The sequence below is a fragment of the Platalea leucorodia genome (genome assembly GCF_965183815.1).
Source record: "Platalea leucorodia genome assembly, chromosome: 12".
NCBI classification, from domain to species: Eukaryota; Metazoa; Chordata; class Aves; order Pelecaniformes; family Threskiornithidae; genus Platalea; species Platalea leucorodia.
In genome coordinates, this window is record NC_138834.1 from 14589941 (window position 1) to 14614958 (window position 25018).

Below are 25018 nucleotides of genomic sequence, written 5' to 3' on the forward strand. Positions count from 1 at the left end.
GATCTCTAATTTTAAGGAGGCTGAAGTTAGCTGTGCTTCGCTTAGGGTTTTCTGCCACCAACACAGACGTTAATACCTTTGCTTCTAAGAGTCTTTGTGATGAGGGTTAGGGGACTTCTCTGCTCATAAAGCAACGTATTTGCAAGATTGAGGTCCCATACAATATTTTGTCTGACATTTTGTGGGAGATTAAAGACTTGATTCATCAAACAGGGCATTCATCTGAGGTCCTTAAATTAGGGGCTAGCGTGTTGATGGTTCCTTCTCTGGTGAATGGAGGGCGTTGGGGACCTGTGAAGGCAATGCTACCCACCTCAGAGCCCCAGTGCCCTCTGGCAGTCCCCATCTCCCTCCATTGATTCCAGCAGGAACGCTGGGAGACGAGGTTCCCAGTGCAGGCGCCTTGGTTAAAATGCCTTCGGTTAGGTTGGGATGAATCCGGCCCTTTGTACATTTGTGCGCTGGTGCCAATACTGTAAATCCTCGCTCAGTGAAGGACTTCACTTATGCAAGCAAATATTGCCATTGGGTTCGGCAAGCGAGGACAACTCGTACATTTAGTGTGCTTCAGAAGGCAAACTGCGTAGAAACATTCAAAAAGTTGAATAATGCCTATTATTCATTATAGAAGTGTCACCACTTCTTTGGTGGAAACCGATAGGCAGTTTCTTTGCAAAATACACAGCTGGTTGTCTAATTATTCAGGGCTTTTAATTATAAAACATGCCCCTGCTTTACTGCTAGAGAATGTCTGAAATGGCAAATTGGACCAAATAGATTGTTTGTTCACCCTTCTCTCTGAAATCTGAAATGCGTGACAAAAAAAGGGCACCGCCCTGTTTATGGACTAAATTAGGTCCTGTTTTAATGGGAATGCCCATGGGGACAAGTGTAGGGGTGATGGGGTCTTTGTGTGAGATTTGGGGCTGAATTAGGCAAAAATGACAAATAAACAAATGGCCTTTGGAAAAAAATATGCTATAAGACCAGAAAACAGCAAAATAATCTGGTTGTGCAGACACCTGGCGGGGTTTGCTATTGACACTAGCTCAGCCAGATTTTTCTCTTTGAATTTTGGCAAAGAGGTGGGTCCAGTTGCGTGTGCTTGACTGGGTGAACACGAACCTCTCTCTGTTCTCCCGCTGTTAATCTCGAGCTCTTTCCTTCCCGTTGGCCAACGTTCAACGGGAAGGAAGGACAGCGTTCCATAAAACGCGGTGAGCGCACGAAGTTTCTCCAATGGCAAACACAGGTTGTCTCAGCTCCTGGGCAGGTGCAAGTGGCTCTCCTGACTCCTGGCTGAGGGCTCGGACTGCCAGGCAGTGATGGAGAAAGAGAAGGAGGGGAACTGTTGCCTCTTCTGCCTGAATATTAGGGCATTGCAGCTAGAGCACACCCGATGCAGACTCAGTCCTGCTCTGCCAAGACACCAAAGCATTTGCATCAAATTTGGCACGGCAGAGTGAGTTTGTACAAGATCAGCAGGACATTTGAGGGTGTTGCTGGTCCACAGTTAATATTTGCTTAAATGACCACCTCTGGCTTGAGAAAAACCTACTCACGTAAGCCCTCAGGAGAAGTACGCGAAGGAGAGGATTGCACCTCTTTGAGCAACACAGTTGCTTTGGATAAGGGTACATTCTGTACAGCAGCTGCTTTAAATGTTTAACTTAGATGTTGTAAGAGGACCAAAATTAGGAGTCTGAGGGGGATTCATCCCAGCAAACTTTAGATGCTGAAGCTAGCCAACTAAGTGAGCAAACTACTCCCTCTTAATTCCTTCTAGAATTAATGGGGAGACAAATGTTCCTCTGGGGCACGATGGCTAGAGGGGGAGTTGCCCTCCAAGTACCTTAGGTAGTTAGGCCATGCAGTGCTTACAGGTGTGGGGCTGGTTGGGGAAGGATGTCAGATGCAGAGCACCTGGATTGCCTTTAGATGGTCTGAAATGCAGAAAGGGTGAGCTTTACCAGTCTGAGTGAGAGGATCCAGGGTCTGAGAGGTAAGGTTTCAGTCATGGTTGCACATTGATGAGAAAATACTTGTTGGTGGGATTTGTTCAGGCAATGTGACTTTTGTCCCTGGTCAGTGCAGCCCTTTCTGTCCCAACAGCAAAAAGAAAGTAAGTAACTCCAAGAAAGCAAAGTTCCTCCAGCGAGAAATTTGTGTTTGTGTGCAGTCCCACGTGTTAGTTATGGGACAAGCCTGAGAGAGGCGAGAGGTTGTTGACAGGAGATATTTTTCCAGTGGAGAGATCTAGAGGAAGGCCCATCTGGAGTGGTCAATGCCTGAGCTGAAGGATGACTTGAGTTCCTGAAAGCTATGTTTTCCCCCACATCCCTGTTGGCTTGGGTTTAATAAACAATATCCCCTCTCTCCCAGGCCATGCCTTGGACTTGCGATGAACCCATTGCATTTCCTCCCTTTCAGATCACCCAGTTAAAGATTGAGAACAACCCCTTTGCGAAAGGTTTCCGCGGCAGCGACGACATGGAGCTCCACAGGATGTCCAGGATGCAGAGGTAAGGCCTGCCTCCGCCGCGGGGACGCGCTCAGGACCGTGAGAGCCGCCTGGGCTTTGCTTTGCATGTTACTTGCGGCTTGAGCTAAGCTGGGACTTAGTGGCAGTGACGTCTTTGGCATCTGCTCGTGCATTTTACGTCAAGCTGTTGAAATATCATCAGGACGTGGGGCCAAAATCCAGGACTTCCCATTCCGAGGTGAATGCCTTAACTACTGGGTTGCAGAGGCAGGATCTCACTTGTGGGTTGCCCTCTTGGCCGCAGGGACCTCGTATTTCTTTCTGACATGTCCCCATCCACAGCAACCTCTATCTTTGTGCTAAATAGATATCTCTGTGGCTGCATGTGGGCTTAAACCTGTTCCAAGCAACAAGAGGCTTGGACTAGCTCTGAGAAGCTCTGGTCATCAGGCTACTGAAGAAGAGCTGCTGGGTGTTTTTCTCCCCAGGTGGCAGTGCTTAAAAAACGAAGCTCACAGCGTTGTTCTGGGAGCAGGTTTGTTAAGGATGCTCCAGAAGCCTCTGGAGATCTTGGTGTGGAGACCTGTGTTGTGCTGGTTTCTGGCTTTCGGAGGGTATTTGGCAGGAGGGGAGTGTTTGCCTGGTCAGTTCTGGATGTGCAGAGCAGCAGCAGCATAGATGTGGTGGCTTCAGGTTGAAGAAGGAAGGTATTAGAAAATGTTGGGATCTCCAGGGCCAGGTGGCTGAAGAGGTCTTTTTGAATCTCAGTTTTGGATGTAAGTACTTAAGCTGAAAATCAAGCCAAAATCCTGTTTAAAAATCCTGTTTAAAGTCCTTTTCTAAATGTCAGGTCCTGCCGGTAATTAACTTCATGCCTTTCACTTCACTTGCAACTTCGTCTATGTGTCAAGTTGCTTCCTGGTGCAAATGTTTTGCAGGAACCCTGCCATACCCATGATTATACCTAAGACAGATGTAGATGCTCAATATAGCATTTTCCATCCAGGAGGGCAGGAGTGACTCAGATCCCTTGTTCTCCGGGACCAGCAGAGCTGGCTCTCCATGGAGGGCTGTAGGGACCTGCGTTGTGACCTTCTGCTGGGAGGGCTCTCTCCGCCGCCCGCCCAGGAGCCAGCTGTAGGTGGTCGCTGCAGGCTGGAGTGCAGATGCCGGTGCAGATGCAGGAATCTCTTCTGGTTGCCATAGTTGGTGACCTGAGCGTGGCTCTCCGTAGACGTGCAAATCGCGCCGGCGGGCAACAAATAATGCCTGTAATCCTGCGAGCGCTTACATCCGTAACCCTACTCAAACGGGCAAATGTACTCCTGTGTACAAACATTTTCAGGCTCAGACCCAGAAAAGCCAATATATGTATATATAAATGTATATATAACACTTACTCAATCTAAATCATCTCTGTGGTCTTCTGAATGTGCCCTGTGTTCCTTGCCTGCCCTTTCCAACGACAGCACAGATCCTGGCATAATATGTCAATATTTATTTATTTATGGGTGCACTACCACTTGAAATAGCTTTTTTTCCCCCCTCCCTCCCGTGCCAGCCTCCCAGCCTCTACTGGAACTTGAGTAACGATGTCCTCCGCACATTTTTGCTGCTAAACTACCCTTTCATTACGGTCAATGGAAAGATTTGAAGGTTTACATTCATCGTGGGGTTTTTTGGAGCGGGAGGGAGGAGGCAAAACAGTGGGGACTATTAGAAGGGCTTCATGCCATATGAAGAGCATGGCATCTAGCCATGCTGAGCTTGTGCTAAAAATTGCTTGGCATTTTTATGCGGCCCTGCGGTCGTAGTCGATGATACAGTGAACAGAAACACTTGGAATATATAAATACACCCGCTCAGACTTGGTAGGGCTGAAAGGGTTAAAATCCACAGCGTCGGCTTTACAGGATAATTTCTGATGCTCACTTCCTTAATAACTTATCCGCTGTACTGATAGCATAGAAATGACCGTGTACCTTTACAAAGATGTCCTTTTTTTAAGGGAGAGCAGGATAAGATTATTATAGTAAAATAAAGACCCATTCAAGGTTGAAAATATTAGACAAATATGCACCCACCTTTGTGGGTTTTTTAATACATATCTGAATATATACAAAATTATGTATATAACTATATGAAAACATATATAAAATAAATTGTATATATAAAAGATAAATTGCACATATAAGATAAAGAGCCATTCAGGATTGAGTATGTTAGAGAAGTATGACCTACCTTTGTGGGTTTATATAGGTTTAACATATAAATATATATTAAAATATAATTAAATATGTATAAAAATATATTTTAATATATAAATGTATGTATATGTGTGTGTGTGTGTGCATATGTAGTGAAGTTGTTGCCCAGTGATGGACCCGCTCCCCAGCTGGCAGGTGTAAGTAAGTCTATCTTGGCTTTAGGGGAGCGATGTCTGTTGATGCTTCTGGAGAATACGGTGGGACGTATTTTTAGTGCTGTTCCTTCATTGTAGAAAAAAAGTAGCTGGAAAAAACACACCTTTTTTAAAACAGCGCACAGCCTTTTGTAGTGGAAGCTGGTGACCTGACATTCATCAGGTCACCGGTCATCTCATTAACTGGTATAGCCATGGAGGGAATGAATTTTTCATGCTGAGGAAAGCCTTGGCACCTCTCTATTTTCCTTATTTAAAATTCAAATGTTTCTTAATTCCCTGCATAGGGCTATTGCAGATGGGCATCTCCTAGCTGAAAGGAGCCCTGGGAGAAGCAAACCCCAACAGCCAAGGCTGAGACGCAGCGCTGATCCAACCGGGTGCGTGAGCTGGCTCGTGGCATCCCGTTTTTGGGGAAAGCTGGCCCCAGCTATGGCCAAACATGTTCTTCTGTTCGCCCCTCTGTGCTCGCGCACCTCGGAGCAGCCTCGGAGGCCTGAGCCCTGATGAAGATGTGCTTCCAGCACTAAACCTTCAGGTCCTAATGTGTTGCGTGGGGCTCGGATCAGGTGGGAGTAGGTGTGTGGTGGTTGAAGATGCCGCCTAGAAGCAGCGTCCCCAGGCTGGGCTGCTGTCTAGGCTCCCTCTGCGTGAAGCAGAGAGTCATAGGCACTTTCAGAGAGCAAAGATGCTTTCCTTTGAGAGCTCACCCCGTGGATGGCAGGGTGGGTGAGGAGCCTTCCCTCTGCCTGTCTCACCTGAAGAGTCTGAATGACTGACTTAGAGCAGATGCCTGCCTGTTAAACAGCTAAAATTATGTGAGAGAAAGTCCATCCTAATAGAAAGAATTGCCATCTGGCCAGCTCTGGTGGTCTCCTTGCACCTTTGCTTGTCAGAGGATGGGAGGGACACCAGTTTGCTGGGTCCAAAATGATTTCACTCACCTCAGAGCAGGTCTTGCAGTGGGATGAAGTAGAAGTAGGTCTAGGTGCCAGTGGAGACTTGGCCTGACGATTCATCCATTGAACACCTACCCTTGGCAAACGGTAGGGCCTGAGAGGAAGGAAGACAAAGCAGGGAAGAAAGACAACTTCCAATGCCAAGAGTGAGCTCAGAGCGAGGTCTCGGGTGCCTCGTCGAGGACTCTCCCTCCATCTCTGCTTGCCTCTGCACGCTCCGGCCAAGCAAGAGCAACGCATTGGCCCGAGTGGCCTCTGGGGACAGGAGCGTTGCAGCGTGGATGGGGATGTCTTTGTGAGTCCATCCCTCTCCGTGGCTTTCTCCTTTGCAAGGCCTCCGTGTTGTTTTTTTTCCTCCTATTTCCCCGAAGAAAAGTTAATAAGTCTGTCCAGGTAGAAAACTTCATTCAGTAGTGATATTAAGCCTTTCAGCAGCAGATGATTTCATTCAAAAAGAATAGCCACGAGCTCCAGAGAGATCCAAACTCCAGCGAACACAGACTTTTGATACACGTTCATGTTCCCCCACTGCCTTTCTTTCCTGAGACACATGGGACCCCTTTGGCAATTTCTTTGGCAGGATGAGTGCTCTGGGAGAACAGTTTTTCTTAAAGTTTTCAAGTTTCTGAGCATGAGATCAAGTTAGTTATTTCCTTGATTTAAAAAAAAAAAAATTAAAAAAAAAAGAAAAAGGAACACGCACTAGAGGAAAATGTGTAGAGGGATGTGAGTTATACTGCATCTGTATCCTGTGGTCATGCTGCAACTGAAAAACATAAATCGGGTAAAAATTATGTAGTCACGATGCTGGGAATTTTAGGCAAAGTATTGCTTTTGGATCTCTTGCCTCTTGGTACTGTAAAAATTCCTTTTGTCTCCGCTTAGAACTGCTGCCTGTGCCAAGAGGAATTTGGTGTGGAGAGCCAGAGCAAGGGTTAGAAATCCGCAGAGGGCGAAGCTTATGCAGAGAGACGAGATCTGTGTTGCAGATGCCAGTGTAGGAGTTTGCCCTTAAAATTCCCTATGCATGGGAATCAATGGAGCTGTACTAATAAACCATAGCTATTGGGTGATTTGGGAGGTTGCATGCAAGCCGTAGCTTTTATTTTTTTTATTATTTTTTTAAAAAATCTGTGACTGCCAAAAGGCAGCAGGGGAGAAGTGTTTGTGGGTCTGGGGCTAGAGCACTGTAAAAGAGCAATCCTGTTAAACCCTTTAACCAATTTTTGCTGATCATCTGCAACTCCCATTGTCTTCAGCAGTTATTACAGCTGCTGAAGAGCTTCTGGAAATCTCAGGCTCTATTTACTGTTCATTCAAATTAATGCAATTTAGTCCTTGAAGCTTCTTATTGGGAAAGCTTTTGAGAGGAAAGATGATTATGTGAAAGGGTGGCTTTTAGCTCCCTTGATGGGTATCCTGGGCCCTTTCAAAGTGAGACAAAGATCCAGAATGATCCACTTTAGAAAGAAGAGTGGCAGCGTAGTTTGATGTTATGTATATGTTTTCTCCGTCAAAGATCATGAGCCATAGTTTGCTGCCTTTGGCATTAATCCACAGTAATCTTCCTGGCTCCAAAGGAATTATTCCAAAGATTTCCTGGTGTAACCGAGAACAGAAACTGGGCCAGACACCAAGGACATAAAATCAGTACCATGATTCAGAGCTGGCATAACGGAGAAGACTGTGCAGTTTGGGGTGCCAGTAGAATAAATGGATGAGCCTCTAGGATCCAAAAGGGTTGTCTAGCCTGGCATGCCAACGTCGTGCTGGACTGACAGACACTGGTCTGACTAACGCAAGTAGATCTCGGTCCACTGCAAATGACCTCACTCTCCTTGCATCTTCTCATTGCATCTTTACGTCCACTTTCATTTCCCATGTTCTGTCACTGAAATCTCCCAAGAGCCACATGCTGTCTGAAACATTTTCAGTGTGAGAGAGTTATAACATCTGTTGGAGAGATGATGCTTTCCTCCAACAAACATCCCTGAGGAAAGTTTCCCGGTCAAAGCCCCAGTGGAAACATCTTTTGAAGCAGAAAGTCAGTTGAAGAAACACACGAGAGCTGCAATTTCCTCCATTGCCGCTTCTTCAGGGGATCTGTTTAGCAGGGCCTGACCTGCAGAAGCTCATCCTGGCACGAATGGATGCTGATGCTATCTCTGTTGGCCGACATCCCTTCTCCATCTCCTCTTGTGTTCCTCTTACTCCAACATGAACAGCGGTATTTCTCTGTGGGAATCTATCTTTTTATTTACCTGATAGTGATAGCTCTAGATCTCTAGGTGGTTCTTTTCACTGCTGGTTCTTGGGTTTGTTGCAGCGATCTCTTTGGGCTGCGCTGCTCAGATGAGTGATGGAGGCACTGGTTTTTAACATACCATGCGTGCACCCAAACCAGGGTTGTTGGACCCCTTCCCGTTCTGGCAAGAAGGTCGGGACATTTGATATGTTGGTGGAGCATGCTGCAGTGAACAGCCTCCTGTATTCCTCAGTGGACATTTTGACTTGTGTTACTAGACGTCCAATCTAGGGTATCATTTTCTGTGGGGCTGGCCTGTAGTTCCCATGCAGAGAGAGGTCATATTTGATCTGAGGTAAGACTGAAGGAACTACTCAGTAGTTCCTCTCCCACCAAGTCCTTTCCTGCTGCAGTTTATCCACTTCAGACTCTCCAGACAGTCTCTTGAGAGTGGTTCAATTTTATTTCAATGTGCTGGAAATAAGCTGAAATGAATACACATTAACAATTGTTTTCTGGTTTATTTTTTTTCCTGGGAGATGGTATATTTATCCCAGTCACTTTTTTTCTCTTCCTCTTTCTATATCTGTTATGGCTGACTTCCATTCCTTTCCCACTGTCGAGTCTCAGCAGAAAAGACAACAATTGATGGCCTGAGAAATAGAAACCCAAAAGCCTTTGAGTTATATTTGCATGTCTGGAATTGGGGTCTGATTCTGCACCTCTGTATCCGCTGGTGCTGGGTTGGTGGAGGGGACAGGACTGATAGGATGGCAAACATTTGTCCTTTCATATAATGCTTTGTTGCGGAAATATTAGAAGTATCTTCTAAAACAATTTACTTAGGGCCAGTAGGGGTTGGATGCTTCAACACAGAAGGTTCCCGGTTATAAACCATGGATCTTAAAAGAGATTTTTAACAAGGTTCTCGTCTGGCAGCTGCATTTACTATGTATTGGCGGGTACATTAGGAAACTTCAAGTTTGTACATGAAAATACATTGAAAATTATTACTCTCTTACAGCGCAGTGATAAGCAAGAAAGTGGACCGCTCTGTGAAGGTCTATATTTATAATTTTTCCACAGTTTTTATTAGTTTGCAGAGGCCAATGAGGTTTCCAGCTCTGAGATTACAAAACCTTCTTGAATTTGCTCCTTCGAATCCCTTGCTAGGTATGAGTTTGTGGCATAAGTGGTCTTACAGAGCTCCTAAGTCTATCATGGTGAGGGCATCATTTGGCCAGTGGAGGGAGAAGATGCCATGAGATGTGAAAACGGGGCTCAGTTTGCTAATTCCACCTGGCAGAGGTCTGATTTTGATGGAAGCGCTTGAGAAATGCAGGAAGGCTTCATTTGTAAGGCCTAATCTGTAGGGTCAGGGTTATACGATGAACTCTAAAGAGGAACGCCTGTGCTATTAGGAAACAGCGATGCAGAACCGGTGTCCGATCATACGCGTCTGGGAAAAATCTAGCCAGGTGGGTGTTAAGAACTGAGTCCAGGCTTCAGGACTGAGTGCCTTTGCTGTAGACTTGGACCTCATCCCTGCTTTCTTCCCCCAAGCTCTAATGAAAATCAAAGTAACGTTCTCTCCTGGTGGCCCTTCAGCTGGAAGCCCGGTGGTGCAGAGACTGTGCAGCACCTTGCGCAACGCGGCTCCCCGCTTCCTCCCAGTCCCCCTCTGCTATTGTAATAGACCAACTGTGGTAACTGAATATTCATCATTAGCCTCCGAGAGGCTTTAAATAGACCAATGACAGCTTCCTTCCTTGTAAATTCTTTCCCCGACCAATTTTTTTTTCCCCTAATTTTACAATTTTTAATGCAAAAAAAATGTAGTCTATTAACACCCCCATGTGAAACTGTAACTCACATTCTGGCCCAGGAGCAACAGTCTCTTCCTTGCTGTGTGGACAATTTCCTACATTGCCAGTCTAAGTCAGACTTGAACGCTTTTTTTCCCCTCCCTACTTCATTGCAATTTTTTTGGACAGCAAAATTTCTGGACACAACAGTCATTTTGTGCCAGCGCTGAACAAAAAGTTTCATTCCATTAAACTGTGGCCCAGAATTACAACCAGCTATTTTGGGAATATAGTGACTTTTAGGCCCTGAAAAAAAAAAATCATACATTTTTAAAGACCGAAGGACAAACTAAAATGGTAGCTGTGCACGCTGCATGTTGAGTGGGCTTAGGAAACGGTATAAATGTTTCAAGATGACTGTTGCTTGACAAGGTACCAAAGATATCTCTCTATTAGAGCTCAGCTCCTATAAGGAAGAAAAAGGTAGAAATACAGAGATAACTGCTTTTGTGTATGGGAACATGGCAAAGTGAAAGCAAGAGAATATTTTAGATATTTAGCTAGAAAATACTTTCCTTCCTCTCCCTCCTCAAATAGTTGATTTTTTGGCAAAAATAGCACCCAACGTGTTTTGACTGAAATGGAAATATTTCAGTCTGGAGAGAAGTCATTGCGATACCTCCTGGGAACTGCTGTTTGGAAACTTGGTGTTTCCAACCTGTTCCCTCTCCAGCGTGACTCCCCGTTCCCGCCGTGTGTCCCGCAGAGTACCACGGTCTTCTCTTATGGCCGTGGAGGCTGCCGTGTCCCCTGGGAAATGCAGTCTGAATGAATTTGGTCCTCAGCGCACAACAGGAGTGTGGGATCCTGACGTCACCTGCGCTGGCACTTCAGGGTAAAAATATTGCTGTTTCAGGCATACAGCACCTTTATGGAAAGGAAATATTTTTTTAACAAGAAAAAACAATCATGCTGTTAAATTTTCCCCTTCTCAGCTCTCCGTTGAGACAGAGAAAGTATAGATTTAAGTGAGAAGCATCTGGGATGGGGATGGCTTCTTAGTGTCTGCGTAGTGCCTCACACAGCGAAGGTCTGATGTTGACGGGGCCCTGGTGAGCTACTCTGAGAATTTGCTGCAAGAAACCCCCATGCAGATCTAATCCCATGTGTGAATGGGGAGAGGATGACACTCCCAAAGAGACATCCAATTCTTCTCCCACCAAAGCAGGGAGAAACTGTGACGGCAGTCATCTCTACATCCTCCAAAAGAGCCACAGAGAACATGATGTGGCATCATGCCATGGTATGTCCCTCTCCCTCCTCCACTGTAGCTTACAGGTACCCCACTGGGGAAAGAAAAAAAAAAAATCAAAACAACAAAAAAAAGAGGCTCTGCCATTTCTTGGGGGGGAAGGAGGGTGGTGGTGTTGGAGCTGAGGAAGAAGGAACCAGCCAATCCATGCAGCAGCCTCTCATTACGGAGGAGAGCTAAGGGCAAGATCCATGTATCGCCTCCCTATGGCTTGTCTCCTTGGAAGGGAAACATGGTGGGGATGCAGCTTTGGGGTGTCATGCTGATATTCTTTCCATAAGGGTCCCTGTGTGAAGGTGGAGCACGACAGGAGCAGGCAGCTCAGAACCGGGACCTGGTAGTGTTGGGAGACCCACTAGAACCCAGGAGGTTTGAAGGCCATAGCTCTTGACCTTCCTGAAAAGCCACCAAAGCTGCCCTCCAGCAAGAGCTCCTGGGGTGGAAATGCTAGTGCTGGGTGTCCCCAGGCAGAGAGGTCCTCTGAAGCCCACCACATACCCTAGCATCCATTGCTGTCTTGTGTATCTGAGGGATACGTCTCTGCTTCCTCTCAGTCTGTCTCTCCTTTGTTTCTCGTGAACATCCTGGACTTCAGTTCTGGGGAAAAGCTGCCTGGTCAGCCAGCCCAAGTGGGTGGAAAGCCGCGCTCCTGCCGGCCCTGCGGGGAGGAGCTGCGGGGCTTCCAGGGGAAGAAACCCCACCTTTGGAATAGGCTCTGCTTGGCAAGCCACCAGTGCCCGGGGTTTGGAAAGCTTTTGTGGCACAATAAGAGACACATTTATTTGGTTTTGAGCTCCTGGGTGAATTTCCCCTCCATTACAGCTCGGTTGCTGATGTTTCTGGCAGCCACTGCAGCAGTGGTTTGGATGAAAGCTCCCTGCTGTGAGTAGGTTTATATAATTGGTATTGTTAAATTTTGTAAATAAGGTCTGAGTTGCTACAGTGATAGGCCCTCTCTAAGGGGTGTAATTGGAGATTCAGTGCTCCTCCTCCATGTGTAAGCGGCCAGGTGAGCTTGTTGATGGGATTTAAGGATCTGTCCTTGCTCCAGCACTAAGATTTTGGCCAGGTGAGTAGGATACCTCAAAGGCAGCTTGGTCCAATGGTTATACCCTCAAAGAAGAAAGCTTGTGTTGGAGTCTGGGCTTTGGTTCGTGGCTGCTCTGAGCCTGATGGCTCTTTGTGAGGTGCTGTTGTACTGGCTGATCTTTATGCATTTTAGCAAGTCCTTGGGTTCAGGGAGCACCCAGCTGTCTTGGAGACAGCCCAGGAGGAGGCTTGCACCTCGTCTGAAGTCTCTGAGACTCCTTACTCGGCTTCAGTTCTCCCCCATGCAGAGCAGGAATAATCTCGTCCAGCCACATTGCTGATGTGCTTGGAGAAATGTCTCCAAAACACACTGTAGGGTCTCGTAGGAGAGGGGATTTCCAGCCAGTGTTGGCAAAGCATCCCTGCTTCAAACCAGATTTGAGAGCAAGGGAACAAACCAGACTTTCCATCAGCGCTCACCCTCCCAGCCTGGCTCTGCTGAGGCGTGCGGCTCTGGCGTGCATCGGGTCTTGGGGATTTATTTATTTCTCTTTTTCTGAGTGCTCTGGAGTGGAGCTTGTTCTGTGGTCCAGGGATCCCCCATGCAGGACAACCAGCCTGGCAGACCCTGGGGAAAAATAATGGGGACAACTACCATAAGGGGAAAAAGTAGACCTAAATATTTAATCCGTCTCCAAGTCAGCTTGGCAGAAACGAGGTTCTTATTTACACGCATGTGCACATCCGTATATATAATATAAATAGTGTATAAATTATAAATGCTTTCATAATATGTAAATATAAGTCTTGTGTATTTGGCTATAGCTGCATATATCTATTTGATGAATGGGTGTAAAATTGCAGTTGTGGTAGAAGAGGCATGAATCTAAAGGGAAAGATACTAAAAAGAAAGTGAAATAGAAGAGAGTGCTGCACCGATAAAGTGTGACGGGGCTGCAGTCCCCTGGGAGGGATGTCTTTGTTTCCCTGAAAGTCTAAACAAACACCGTGACACTAATGCGCTGCCTTTACTTATTAATTCACTGATCTATTTATTAATTGTTTGCTTTTCTGCCTTGGTTTTTTTTTTTTTTGTTTGTTTGTTTCTTTGCTTTTAGTAAAGAGTACCCGGTTGTTCCCAGGAGCACAGTGAGACAAAAAGTGTCCTCGAATCACAGCCCCTTCAGTGGCGAGACCAGGGTCCTTTCTGCCTCCTCCAACCTGGGTTCCCAGTACCAGTGCGAGAACGGGGTGTCGAGCACCTCCCAGGACCTGCTACCGCCTGCCAACCCCTACCCGATCTCCCAGGAGCACAGCCAGATCTACCACTGCACCAAGAGAAAAGGTCAGGACTTGGCTGCTCCCCGCTCAGTGCTTGCTATGTGCCTTTCCCCTTCCTAACATGACTCTCAGTGTTGTTTTCTGATGTTTCCCCTTGCCCGCAGGCTGGACAGCCCCAGCCTGCTTTACGGTGGTGCTTGAGGATGAGCAAGGGATGAGGGTTGTGTGCCGGAGGTGGGCAGTTGCCCCAGCCTGGGCTGGGAAACTCCTCTCACCGGTGTTAGCCTAAAACCTCATGTCTACTGGTGGGCTGGGAGCAAGCTGTTTGGAGGGGTGGCGGTACCTTTCACCCACGTTGAATCCACATTCGGTAAGATAGCTGGTGCCGCAGATAAAGATGACTTATCTGTCTCCGTAGCCCCTCAGACAGGGTTAATCTCCAAGTGGAGATACCTTGACAGCTTGGATTTTGCACAGTTTTTGACTAAGAGTCTCACGGTTGGGAGACAGTTGTCTGTATGCAGAAAGCGACTCCGCTTAAATGCTCGGTCTAATGAACGGGGCGTGGGATTGAAAATCATGATATCCATGTTCGTTCCCCTCTGGTGCGACTGACCTGCTTTGACAGAGCTTGAGGGATCAAACTGTGAGGGCTTTACACTGACTGCTCAGCTCGTCCTGGCGTGAAGAGCCCCATGATATCGATGGGATAATTGTTCTTAGGCAGGAGCGAGAGGTTTGCAGTCTCTCCCTTCCTCTCCCAAAGCAATGGGAATGACGAGGTGCAGAAACACTTGCAGGATTCAGATAGCAAAAGCCTCAGGTCAGCTCCACCCCAGACATTCAGAAGAAAACAGGGAATTTCCAGGGCTGAATGCAACCCTATGGGGCGGGCAGGAGCTGGTTACTGCCTACCCCTGTTCCCTTCTCTCAGGATTCAGTCTAGGTTGCACAGGAAAAGCTAACAGGAGTCAGCATGCACCATGGCATTTGAATGCACCAAGAATTTCTCCAGCCCGGTAGCCTCTCCCACAGCAGATCCCTTCCTGCTTCCCTGCACGGTCCTATCAGTCAGCCATATGTCATTATTTTTAGTAACGTAACCCCTGGGGCTCTGGGATGCGCAGTGTAGACACACAGTCTGAGGTAGCGGATGCGAGGAAGTGCTGGCAGATGAGGCAGGAGGGCAGTGGAAATATCTCTCACGTACTTGGTGAAGCCCCTGAATGTTGTAACATCACGTGTGTTGTGTACAAGTATATATGTCAAACAAAAAAAAAGTTGATAAATCTTAATATTTTCCTGGTGCGAGATTGAGCCAAACCATGGAAAACAGAGACGTTGTTTTCTGACCCCTCCAGCTGACCAGGCAACCCTCGTGCTCGTGTTTCAAAGCTGTGATTGGAAATGGTGATGTTAGGCTTGAGCTCGCTGTAAGGTTAGGGAATAAAGAGTTGCAGTGGCCTCCCAGAGTGTCCCCTAAGGTCACTGTGTGGCCCTTGCTACCCCCGTGCTGGTGTGGGACTGTGAGTGTGAGGCTTTGGGACACAGCTGGGCTGCTGCAAAGCCCCGCTGTTGGTGATGGAAAGGCAGGTCCCATTCGCCCTTGGCGTTCCTCAGCCTGTGATCCGTCCTCGGTGCTCCTTTGCCCTGGGAGCCGAGCTTTCACCGCTCCTCTTCCCCTTTGCAAAAACCAACCAAAACAAGCTGGCCCAAATGGCAACAAACCCTTTCGACAATCTCCGACTGCTGCGTGTCCCCGCACTGCAGGGCAATTCATCATTCGCCTCCACATTGTAACGTGATAAGGAATCAACAGAGGTTTCCTTCCAGTTTTGGGATTCCCGCTAAGTGGTGTCTCCATGGGTGGTTTCCCTCAATCCCCCAATTATCTCACTTCCTCTTATTGTCACAAAAGAGACGACTATCTGCCCTGTAATAAGCTCCCCGGCCCCTTTTGGCCTGCGTGGCCCTTGCGAAAGTGCAGGAGACTGGCAAAGCAAGTCCTTGTCTGTGCGGCTGATGGCCCCTCATTATCTCTACGATGGCTTGAGTGGCACAAGCAGTTAAGGGCCTTTTATCAAAGCCGCCAAATGCTTTAATCAAAGAGAAGCAGTGTCCTGCCCGATACCACCGGCTTCTTCCCCCGTACGTCTCAGGAGCCTGAGTCTCTGCTTCCCTCCCTGTGCCTTTTTCCCCCTCCCCATGCATCTAGTAAATCGAAAACAGCCACCAGTGCTTAAAGAAAAGAAACACAAAGTTAATGGGAAACAGAGAGCCAACATAAGCTGCCAAGCAGCTCTTTGCAAAGTGAAATTAATTAAAAAAAAAAAAAAAAAAAAGTAGTCACTAGAGATGAGCAATTCTGTTCAGATAAATCAGAATGTGATCCAAGGTTTCATCTCAAACTCAGACTGAGCGTGGCACTTTCTTCTAGCACAGAGCAAGGATCTTTGTTGAACTTGGGAAAATAACCTTACCTACAATATTCCGCTTTTTCTTCCTTTTCCAGCCTCTCCTTTCTAAGTGAAATATTAAGCTTTCCCTCACAGCTCTCCTGCTTTCCTGCATAACTTTTAACAAGCCTCACCATCTAAGAAAGCACGAAAGCAAGAGCACGTTCACTCCTAATGCACCTCTGTCCATTTTCTGGACTGGAAGTATTGATTTCGTTGGATCATCAACTCCTCAAACATTGACTCCTCCCCAGTCAGTTTAGGATTTATCTCAAGCGGATTATTTCCTTTTCTCAAGGCTGCGGTTGTGGATAAGTGCTCGCAAGGGCAGAGGGCAATTTGACTGGGTTTGAGACCAGCTGGTGTCTGTATCTGCTGTAGCAAATACCACCACTGTTTTCCAAGATAGTCTCTCAGATACGGCTCCTTCCAGCTTTGACATCTCATGATGTTTCTCTGTATCCTTTTTAATCAGGAGGTCAAGTCTTGGTTTAGGCTTGGTTAAGAATAGGTCTGTATTTGAGCAACTCAAAGGCACCTTATTCAACTTCTGCTTCCTTGGTGACCTAAGACAAAGATTTAGTTCTGTGGTTGACAGTGTTGTTCTTAGCTGTCAAGTCAAGATGGATTCACTCTGGAGATACGATATGGAGTTACATTAGGGGAGAGCAGCAGGGCTGCGAGGGAATGTTATCTCTGAAGGCTCCTCTGTTTCAGGGAGCTGATGCTCTTCTGGGTGAGGAAGGAAGGGAGGACACATCCCAGAGCCCCAAATCTGGCAGTTCCTGGTGCCTGGGTGGGAGTGCAGGGTTGCAGCTTTGGGAAGGACCCCAGCGTGGTGCAATGGGGTCGCTGCTCCAGGCACCTTCTGAACATGCTGAAGGCTGGGGAATGGTAGTCCTCAAGGCGAGAATTATCCTGCGTTGTATCCCAGCTCCACACTGAGACTGCTTGTGGCATTTCACAGAGACTGGTCTTGACAGGATGGATTAACTCCAACCCTGTATCCTACCGAGGAGTGGCCTCAGTTCTTGATGTGGATTTTTAGGTTGCAACAAAGACCACTTAGAGCTTTGCCTTTTTTTCTGGTTGTTCTCCACCTCTTTCTCTTTCATTGTTGTGCTTGGAGAAGCCCAAAAGGACTTACCAGCAGGCAGCTTGCTTTCTGTCTTTCATTTTAGCCCCACGTCCCAATTAGGGCATTGGGGCTTGTTTTCCCTTGTGTTATCCTCCTCTCTCAGACTTCCTGCAAACTAAAAGCCATCCCTCTAAACCTCTGCTCCCTCCCAGCCTTACACAATCTCAACCACTTGGCAGATTTCTGGGATGCTTGTGATGCTGAACAGGAGGCGACTGGAACTGTCTCTCCCTGGGGAGGTTATACAAGTTGTCATGTTGGCACTCTGAGGGAGAAGAGGGACGTGGCAGAATCCACCAGCTCCAACCAGTAAGGATCGTATTCTTCAGCCACCTAGCTTGGGCATGACCCTGCCCATGGGGAAGAATATATCTTTCATCTCCTTCCTGCTCTGCTGAGGTCGGTGGAGATACAGCAATGCCTTTCCCACTTTTCCACAAGAATAGGCATAGGGTGGATAGACCTCTTTGTTGATTGAACTGATTTCTCCCTCATCCCACTCGGCTTTTAGTTCATTCAAAGAATCTGCAGGACAAAAGTCAGGTATGGGATGTCTTCTTGGAGCACATGCTGCTTGTCCCGCTGGTGTTAGGAGATGCAATGAGTTGGCCAAGGCTTGAGCTATGCTGCAGCCAGAGGTGTTTGCAGCTTGGGTAGATGCAGTGGAGCCCAGAGAAAGGTGGCTGCTGGGGAACCGAGGGTGAAGAAGAGCCTGCCTGCCTGGTGGGGAGATACCCAGGGGGCTGGTGTGCACCTAGCTTTTGCTGTGCAGCCACGCTGCTTGTGGTGCTGTAGTTTCAGCAGCTTCATATAAGCACCCCGCTCTCCCATCAGGAGGTGCCTCCTGTGCCTCTGCAGGCAGTGCTGGTGACTCGCTGCCTCTGGAAGAGGTTCCAGCTTTCGGTGCTGGTTTGTCTCTGCCCCACAACCCTTTCTGTTGTGTTCCCCTGCCATGCAACGCAACCGTATTGCAAACCGTGCGATTGCTGAAATAACTAGCATGCGTTAGGTTTCATGTCCTAGGATGTACGTCTGCTTTGCCCTTTAGGGACGCTCATTTTGACTGAATCTGCCTTTTTCTTTTCTTCTTTGACAACCCTTGTCAGCTTTGCAGGCTGTGATTGGCTATTCAGGCTCATGCTAGATTCATACTAGAAACCAGACTGGATAAAAGAACAGTATTAGTGATAATCACCCATTGTGTCTCCCTCGCAAAGTTGGGTGAACCTACTGTAATGCCCTGGAAGTGTGGGTGAGCTTGAAAAACTAAAACAGTTGGGTCCCATTCTTCATTGTCTTCTGTCCCGGGGAGCTGATTGTCATGAATTGGAAAGAAGCTCTCCTGATTTACACCAGGGGGAGAAGTGTGCCCAGCGCACCCTGAAGTCCAGAGATTTTACATGTTTGCATTTCATTCTGGATGGCCCTAATCTTGGAAATGGGAAAATTCCATTTAAAAAGCCATTTGTGTGGTATTTACAACCCAGCTGGAAGTAGTAAATACCGGAAATCTTGGAACTGCTTATGCTCTCACTCAAGCTCCTTCATTAGATAGATCATCAAATTCCTTGTGAGGGAGCCAGTTTCCACCCCATTCTGCAGGCTCCGTTTTCCTTGGATCCACTTCGGAGCAGCTTCTCCCAAGTGTTGGCAGCTTCCCCTGCTTGGCAGAACCTTTTGCTTTTTGAGGTTTGCGCAGTATTGAGGGGCTGGTCACAAGACCTGATCACAAGACTCTTGGCTTCCAAGAACAGCAAGAAATGTGGAGGATGGTCAGCATCTCCCAGAGGTGCCCAGCACCTCCTAGGGCTCAGTGACAACAGAAAAAGAGCGATGATGTGCTATCAGGGAACCAACATCAGGAATCGAACTCGGAGCAGACCAGAGAGTTATCTCCTATGTCCTGCTTATGGTGATGCTGGGGAGGTGAGAGGACCTTCAGGAAGAGGATTATGGCCTTGGGACACACTGTCCAGGCTCCAGAGCAGGTGAGGATGACTTCAAACTGCAGCCTTCAGCATTGCGTGAGAGCTCTGTTTGACTTGTCCTCCTTTTGCCATTCTCTTACTTGAAGATGTCCCCTTCCCACCCCCAGATCTGCTCTGCACACCGTGGGGGTGCACTTGACCTGCTCTGTGCTGGCTCTGCACTCCTCGGAGTGGTGAGACAATGCCAGATCAGACTAGAAAGCCTGGACCAGTCTAAATCCATCAGCTGGCACCAGCTGAGGATCTCTGGATTGCCTCATACCTTCTGATGATGAAGATGGACCTTTCTCTTCCCTCTCCAGCACTTTGAGGTTACATAGATGGGAAAATTATCAGGAAGACAGGCCGGAGGGCAGGCAGAAGCTGTTAGGGTAGGCTGCAATCTGTCGTTAGCCACGGCCTCCTCTTTGGAGATGGGTCCGGTGTCCTTACACATATTAAAATCTGGAGTGACGGTGCCCTTTCCACATAGGACATCAGTGAGCCTGGCTCTAGAGAGACCAGCAGAGCGATTGTGAGAGCTTACAGAAGAAATGGCACCTGTAGGGTTTCCACTGAAATGCTGGTTGTTTTTGTTTTTCTCGCTTCACCTGCGATGAATTCTGGAATTCAGCCGTAACTGCGGCTCTGCCTGGCTGGGCTGTGGCAGGCAGCAAAACGTCTGGGCTAAATGGAAAAATCAGCAACCTCAGGTTGTAAGTCAGGCGCGTTTTTACACAACGGAAAAACAGAGTTTGACTGTTTTGTGTTGTATATTGAAAAAAATAAAAATAAAGTAAACAGTCAAACCCCAAGCCAATGATTTCTAATGCCAGCAGAGTAATGCGGTTTAATGCTGAAAACTTTATTAGCAGAACAATGCTTCATTTTACAAGACATTGTTTTTCCACCCTAGTGTTCTTATTCAGTGGTGGGTTAGGGATCCAAAGCTTTTAGGCTGTCTGTAAAACTGAGAGCTCGGGCTGCTCTTCCAGGTGTACCTCCTGGGATAGACCCGTGCTCGGGAGGGAGCTCAGACCTCTGCTTCCAGCTTTTCTCTTTCAGGGGACTACAACCTCTCCACTCCTCCTATATAAAATGAACCTGATCAGGATTAAGGAGAGCGATACGCTTTTGCATCTATCTGCTTACTGTTTCAGCTGTTTTAAAGGTGTGATTGCATTGCTGGCTTATCCCATCCTCCTTTCTGTCCCCATTTACGAGAAGGCAGAGGAGGAAGATGACTTGATTATCAGGGCTCTGCGTTGCTGGGACCGAGGAACCAGGTTTTGCTCTTGTCAGGAAGAAAAATGAAGCGGGACTGTGCTTCTCCAGCTCAATTTACAGGCAGCGGCTATTACAAAGTCAAAATACACCAAGGGGAGAGTCCCCATGGCGTGTACCTCGGTACCTGACGTTTTCTGGGGTTGTCAGGCTGAGAAGACTCACAACAGCAGTTGTTTCAGCTGGACTTGGTAGACACCTGGGTGGGAGTCAAGGGTTATTTTACGAGCAGTGTTGGTGCAGCTTCCAGGAGAAAGCACATGGCTGTCTATAGCAATAAGGGTACGCGCATGTCCGTGTTTACAAGAAACAAAAAACCTCCTGAAGGTGAGATGCGAGCACTTGTGTGGGAGCAGCCCAGCAGCAACACCTGTGCGGATACTTTCAGTCCTCTTTTTTGTGGAAGTGTTGTGGTTTTGTTTTTTTTCCTTTGTATTTTGGGGGTGAAAAGAATTACAGCTCAAAACATGTTGGTTGAGAAAATTTGAAAAGGGCCATGGCTTGCAGTATTCTTTCAAATTTTACCCCTGTTGAATGGGTGCAGCCAAGAGGGCTTTAAGCAACGTGGGCCGTTTTTCTGCCTGCACGAGGAATCTTGTTCTTGAAGCAGCAGCGAAGTTAATCTGGGTCAGAACAAGCTCCCCTTCCCTTGCCTCGCTGTCCTTAAAATCTCTTGGTGAAGCGCTCATCCCTGGGAACTTTGCCATCCATTCCAGCAGAGCTGGATTTCATTTGATGACCCTGCGAATGAATAAATAAGTGCATGTTCATTTATTCATTTTGCTTCACCCTAGAGATTTCACCTAAATTGTTTATCTCCTTCCCTCTCTTGGCCCGGGACGCTGCAGCAAACAAAGGGCTCTGCAAGCTGTGCCTTGTTGTTCCTAGCTGTGAAATTTACTTTTCTTTTTTTGTTACGCTTGGCTCCAGCACCCAGCCCTGCATGGATTTATGTGCCCAGCTCCCTTGGCACAGCTAAAGACCGGGGCTGTAAAACTCCAAATCTGATTGTCTCAACTGTGCCATCGCTGATGCTCTCCCAGGGGGATTTTTATTGTGATCTCCATTTTTGTCTCATTTATCATGGAAGTATATCACTGTAAAGGCTTTTAGTTAACAGCATCAGCTCTGAGCCCCTAAGTTGGGAGTGGGGACCTCTGTTAGGTGCACTGTATCCGCAGGCAGATGTTACGCTTCTGGTCCAAGTGCTGGCAGCAGAAAGGGCGCGAGGAGCTTGGGGGTGTGCGTGGGGTATCGCCAAGCAAGCTAAGCCTCAGGATCCCTCCAGCATCTGACAGCTTTGGTTTTCCTCCCAGAGCACCTAGCTAATCCCCTCCCCAGCCCAGCAGACAGGGCCAAGCGCAAGACTTGGTTTCAGCAGGAGTGATTCAGGGCGATTCCAAGGACGGGATGTGGATTTACACTGACATAACCGAGAGAAGTGTCTGGATCAGCTCTGTGCAGACTGTGTCCTTGGTAAAACAAGGATTGTGGAGCGGGAGGTTCAGCCGAGGGCATAGTATCGTTGTTCGCTACCAGGAGTTTTCTCTCCCAACAGATGAGGAATGTTCCACCACCGAGCATCCCTACAAGAAGCCCTACATGGAAACTTCTCCGGCAGAAGAGGATCCTTTCTACAGGTCCAGTTACCCCCAGCAGCAGGGACTGAACACTTCATACAGGACTGAATCAGCCCAGCGCCAAGCATGTATGTATGCCAGCTCCGCTCCCCCCACGGACCCTGTGCCCAGCCTAGAAGACATCAGCTGTAACACGTGGCCGAGCGTGCCATCCTACAGCAGTTGCACAGTGTCTGCCATGCAGCCGATGGACAGGTTACCCTACCAGCATTTCTCTGCCCACTTCACCTCGGGGCCGCTGATGCCCCGGCTCAGCAGCGTGGCCAACCATACCTCTCCCCAAATAGGAGATACCCATAGCATGTTTCAGCACCAAACCTCGGTTTCTCACCAACCCATCGTCCGGCAGTGTGGACCTCAAACTGGCATCCAGTCCCCCCCCAGCAGCTTACAGCCCGCAGAGTTCCTGTATTCCCACGGCGTGCCTCGAACCCTTTCGCCCCACCAGTACCACTCGGTCCACGGCGTGGGCATGGTGCCAGAGTGGAGCGAGAACAGCTAACAAGGCGGTCAGGAAAGTGCAAGAGCATTAACCATGGAAAAAAAAAAAAAGGGGGAAAAGGAAAAGGAAAAAAAACCCTGTCGATAATAAAAGCGAGAGTATTTTGCAAGACTCCTTTAACTGAATGTTCACCGATAGCACTCGAGAGGGATGGACACTGATTGAAACCACAGATGAAATAGTCATCGGCCGCGGTGTGACTTGCCCCCCCCCCCCCCCTCCCTTTTTCTTTTGTTTCAAAAGAAAAATCAACAGATCGGCATCTCCCCCGCCACGGTCCCCACCCAGTTTGTGTTGCTGCCACCGCCAGCCCCGTGCCCTCGTCCCCCCCTGCCCTCCTGCTCTTTTTGTTCTCCAGGGGACACGAAACTTCTGCTGCCTTTCTCAACACAGTCAGAGTGCTTGAACGAAAACAACTAGGATGTTACTTTTTTTTTTTTTTTTGTGGTGTTGATGTTGACGATGTTATATAATAAATAATAATATATATATTTTTTCTTCCAATTTTCTCAAAAAAAAAAAAAAGACACCAGCCCTTTTTACCAAGGGTGGATTTTGGAGTGGTGTTTCTTTTTTTTTTAATTAGTATTATTGTTGTTACTTTTCAACAGAAAGAGGTATTATGAACCCACAAATAAGAAAAGCAGGTACCTACCTCGTCCCGAGCGAAACCGCTCCCTGCAGGGTGCCGCGTTTCCTTACAGACCCCCCAAAACGCGTCTCTGCAGGAACAAGCCCTGGAAACTCATCTCCTTTCGCACTTGGGTGTAATTCTCTCGCTCTTCTTTCCTTCCCATCTCCCGGTCTTTCCCGGTCCATCAGCTGTCTCTGACGGAAGCGCGGGGTACCTTTCAAACTTGAAAACATCCACGGCTTGTCTCCTGCTGAATTTTTACCGGCATGCGGAAAGCGAGGCTCTGAGCCAGCTGCGAGGGGGAGGAGAGGGGGGGAGAGAGGATGCAGACGGTGAAAGGAAAAACTTTGCTCATAAAAATGATGATGACGCTTGTTTGCAATCCCGGACTTTCATTTTATCGTGCGTTCTTTTTCTTCCTCTCAAAAACAAAAGAAGAAAAAGGGATACTGGTCTGGGTATGTTAAGTGAGATATTAAGTAAATGTGTTTAAAAGGAGCAGAAAATGATCGTGAGAGGCTGGGAGTGGGGGAGGCAAGAAGAGAAGAAAAAGCAAATGTGTGTAAGGAAAGATGTCTACTGCAGAATTTTTCAGGTGTAAAATTTCCTGGTACTATTTATTTATACATGGGAGTTCAAATAACTCACAGTATGTCACAAAGCCAGCAAAGCAGCTGATTCAAAGGGGTTAAAAGTTTTATTGAAATGGAAGTTTGCTTTCTTTTCTTCTTTTTTTTTTTCTCTCCAAGCTGTGCACACTCTATATAATTTACATATATTTTTAATTAAAAGTAATTCTAATTAACAAAAGAGGTATACCTGTGTGTCAGCAACTGAGAATGCGGGTGTGAATGTGTGGGAATGCCGGTATGTGCGTGGGAGGGATTATAGACAGGTATCCAAAGCCGTGTAGCCAAGAAGAAAAAAATGATCCCTACCTAGCTACGCTTTCCTATTCTTGTGTGCCAATTTATGTCTAATAAATACCACATGCTCTCAACAGCAAGGGACCTGCCCACCTTTTTTTAAATTTTTTTTGTTGTTTTGGGGTGGGTTTTTTGGTTCTTTCTGCTCAATGTCCATAAGCGTGATTTTTATTTATTTCTGGCGTCCCGCAGGAGGTACAGCATCCCACCGGGGAAGGCTGTTAGGCAGTGAGGGGCTGAGCTTGAGGTTGCTGTGTCTGGGGCTGCGTGTTTCTCTGCTACAAAACCGTCTGGGTCCCCCAGGTCCTTCCCACCCAACCTGTCCCCAAGGGAGATGCTCTCTTGGGGTCACTTTCCCGTCGAGGCAGATTTAAAAGCCGCCTTGGCAATGCAGGTGGGTGCTGGGGTGGCACTGGGAAGTCCTCGTGGAGGTGGAGCCGCCCCCCGTTCCCATGCAGATGGGGTTGGTGGGTCATGTCTGGCCCAGGGTAGGTGTGGGGCCATGTCCCCAGCTCAGCAAAGGAGGGGAGGATGCTGGATGCTTCATGCATTGGAAACAAGATGGGAAAGAAGATGGGAAAATCGGCTCCAGAGAAATAAAGAGATTGCATCTGAGAAGCCCAGCAGAAAGGTCTCCTCCGTGTGGCTGGTGAGCCATGGCCACCCCAGGGAGCAGCTTGGCCAGGTCCTGGGAAGGAACTGAGGAGGTGTCCCCAGACCGCCCCACCGGCAGCAGCTCATCTGGCTGCAGCAGCGGCACTACCAATGCGTGACCGGCAGCCGTGGTGGCCTCCTGTGCACCAGAGATCTAGGGACACCTTGCAAAGGGCCAGAAAGCGAGTAGGATTAGTAGAGCCCCTTCACAGGTGATGCTCCCACCTAGCTGTCCCATGGCAGGTGGGACCCAGGGGATGGTGTCCACTGGGGCTATCCTCC

The 25018-nt window shown here is 47.8% G+C and overlaps 1 protein-coding gene across 1 annotated transcript in view; it reads left to right on the top strand.

Moving 5' to 3' along the window:
- The window catches only part of TBX5 (T-box transcription factor 5), a gene marked incomplete at its 3' end in the record, with an annotated part of 40188 nt that extends 17666 nt beyond the window's left edge, over positions 1-22522 (top strand). Inside the window, exons 7-9 of the mRNA XM_082324854.1 lie at positions 2431-2522; positions 13373-13599; positions 21939-22522. Coding sequence (XP_082180980.1) covers positions 2431-2522; positions 13373-13599; positions 21939-22522 — 903 coding nt within the window. The remainder of the gene's footprint in view (positions 1-2430; positions 2523-13372; positions 13600-21938) is intronic.
- Positions 22523-25018: the final 2496 nt, after the last annotated feature.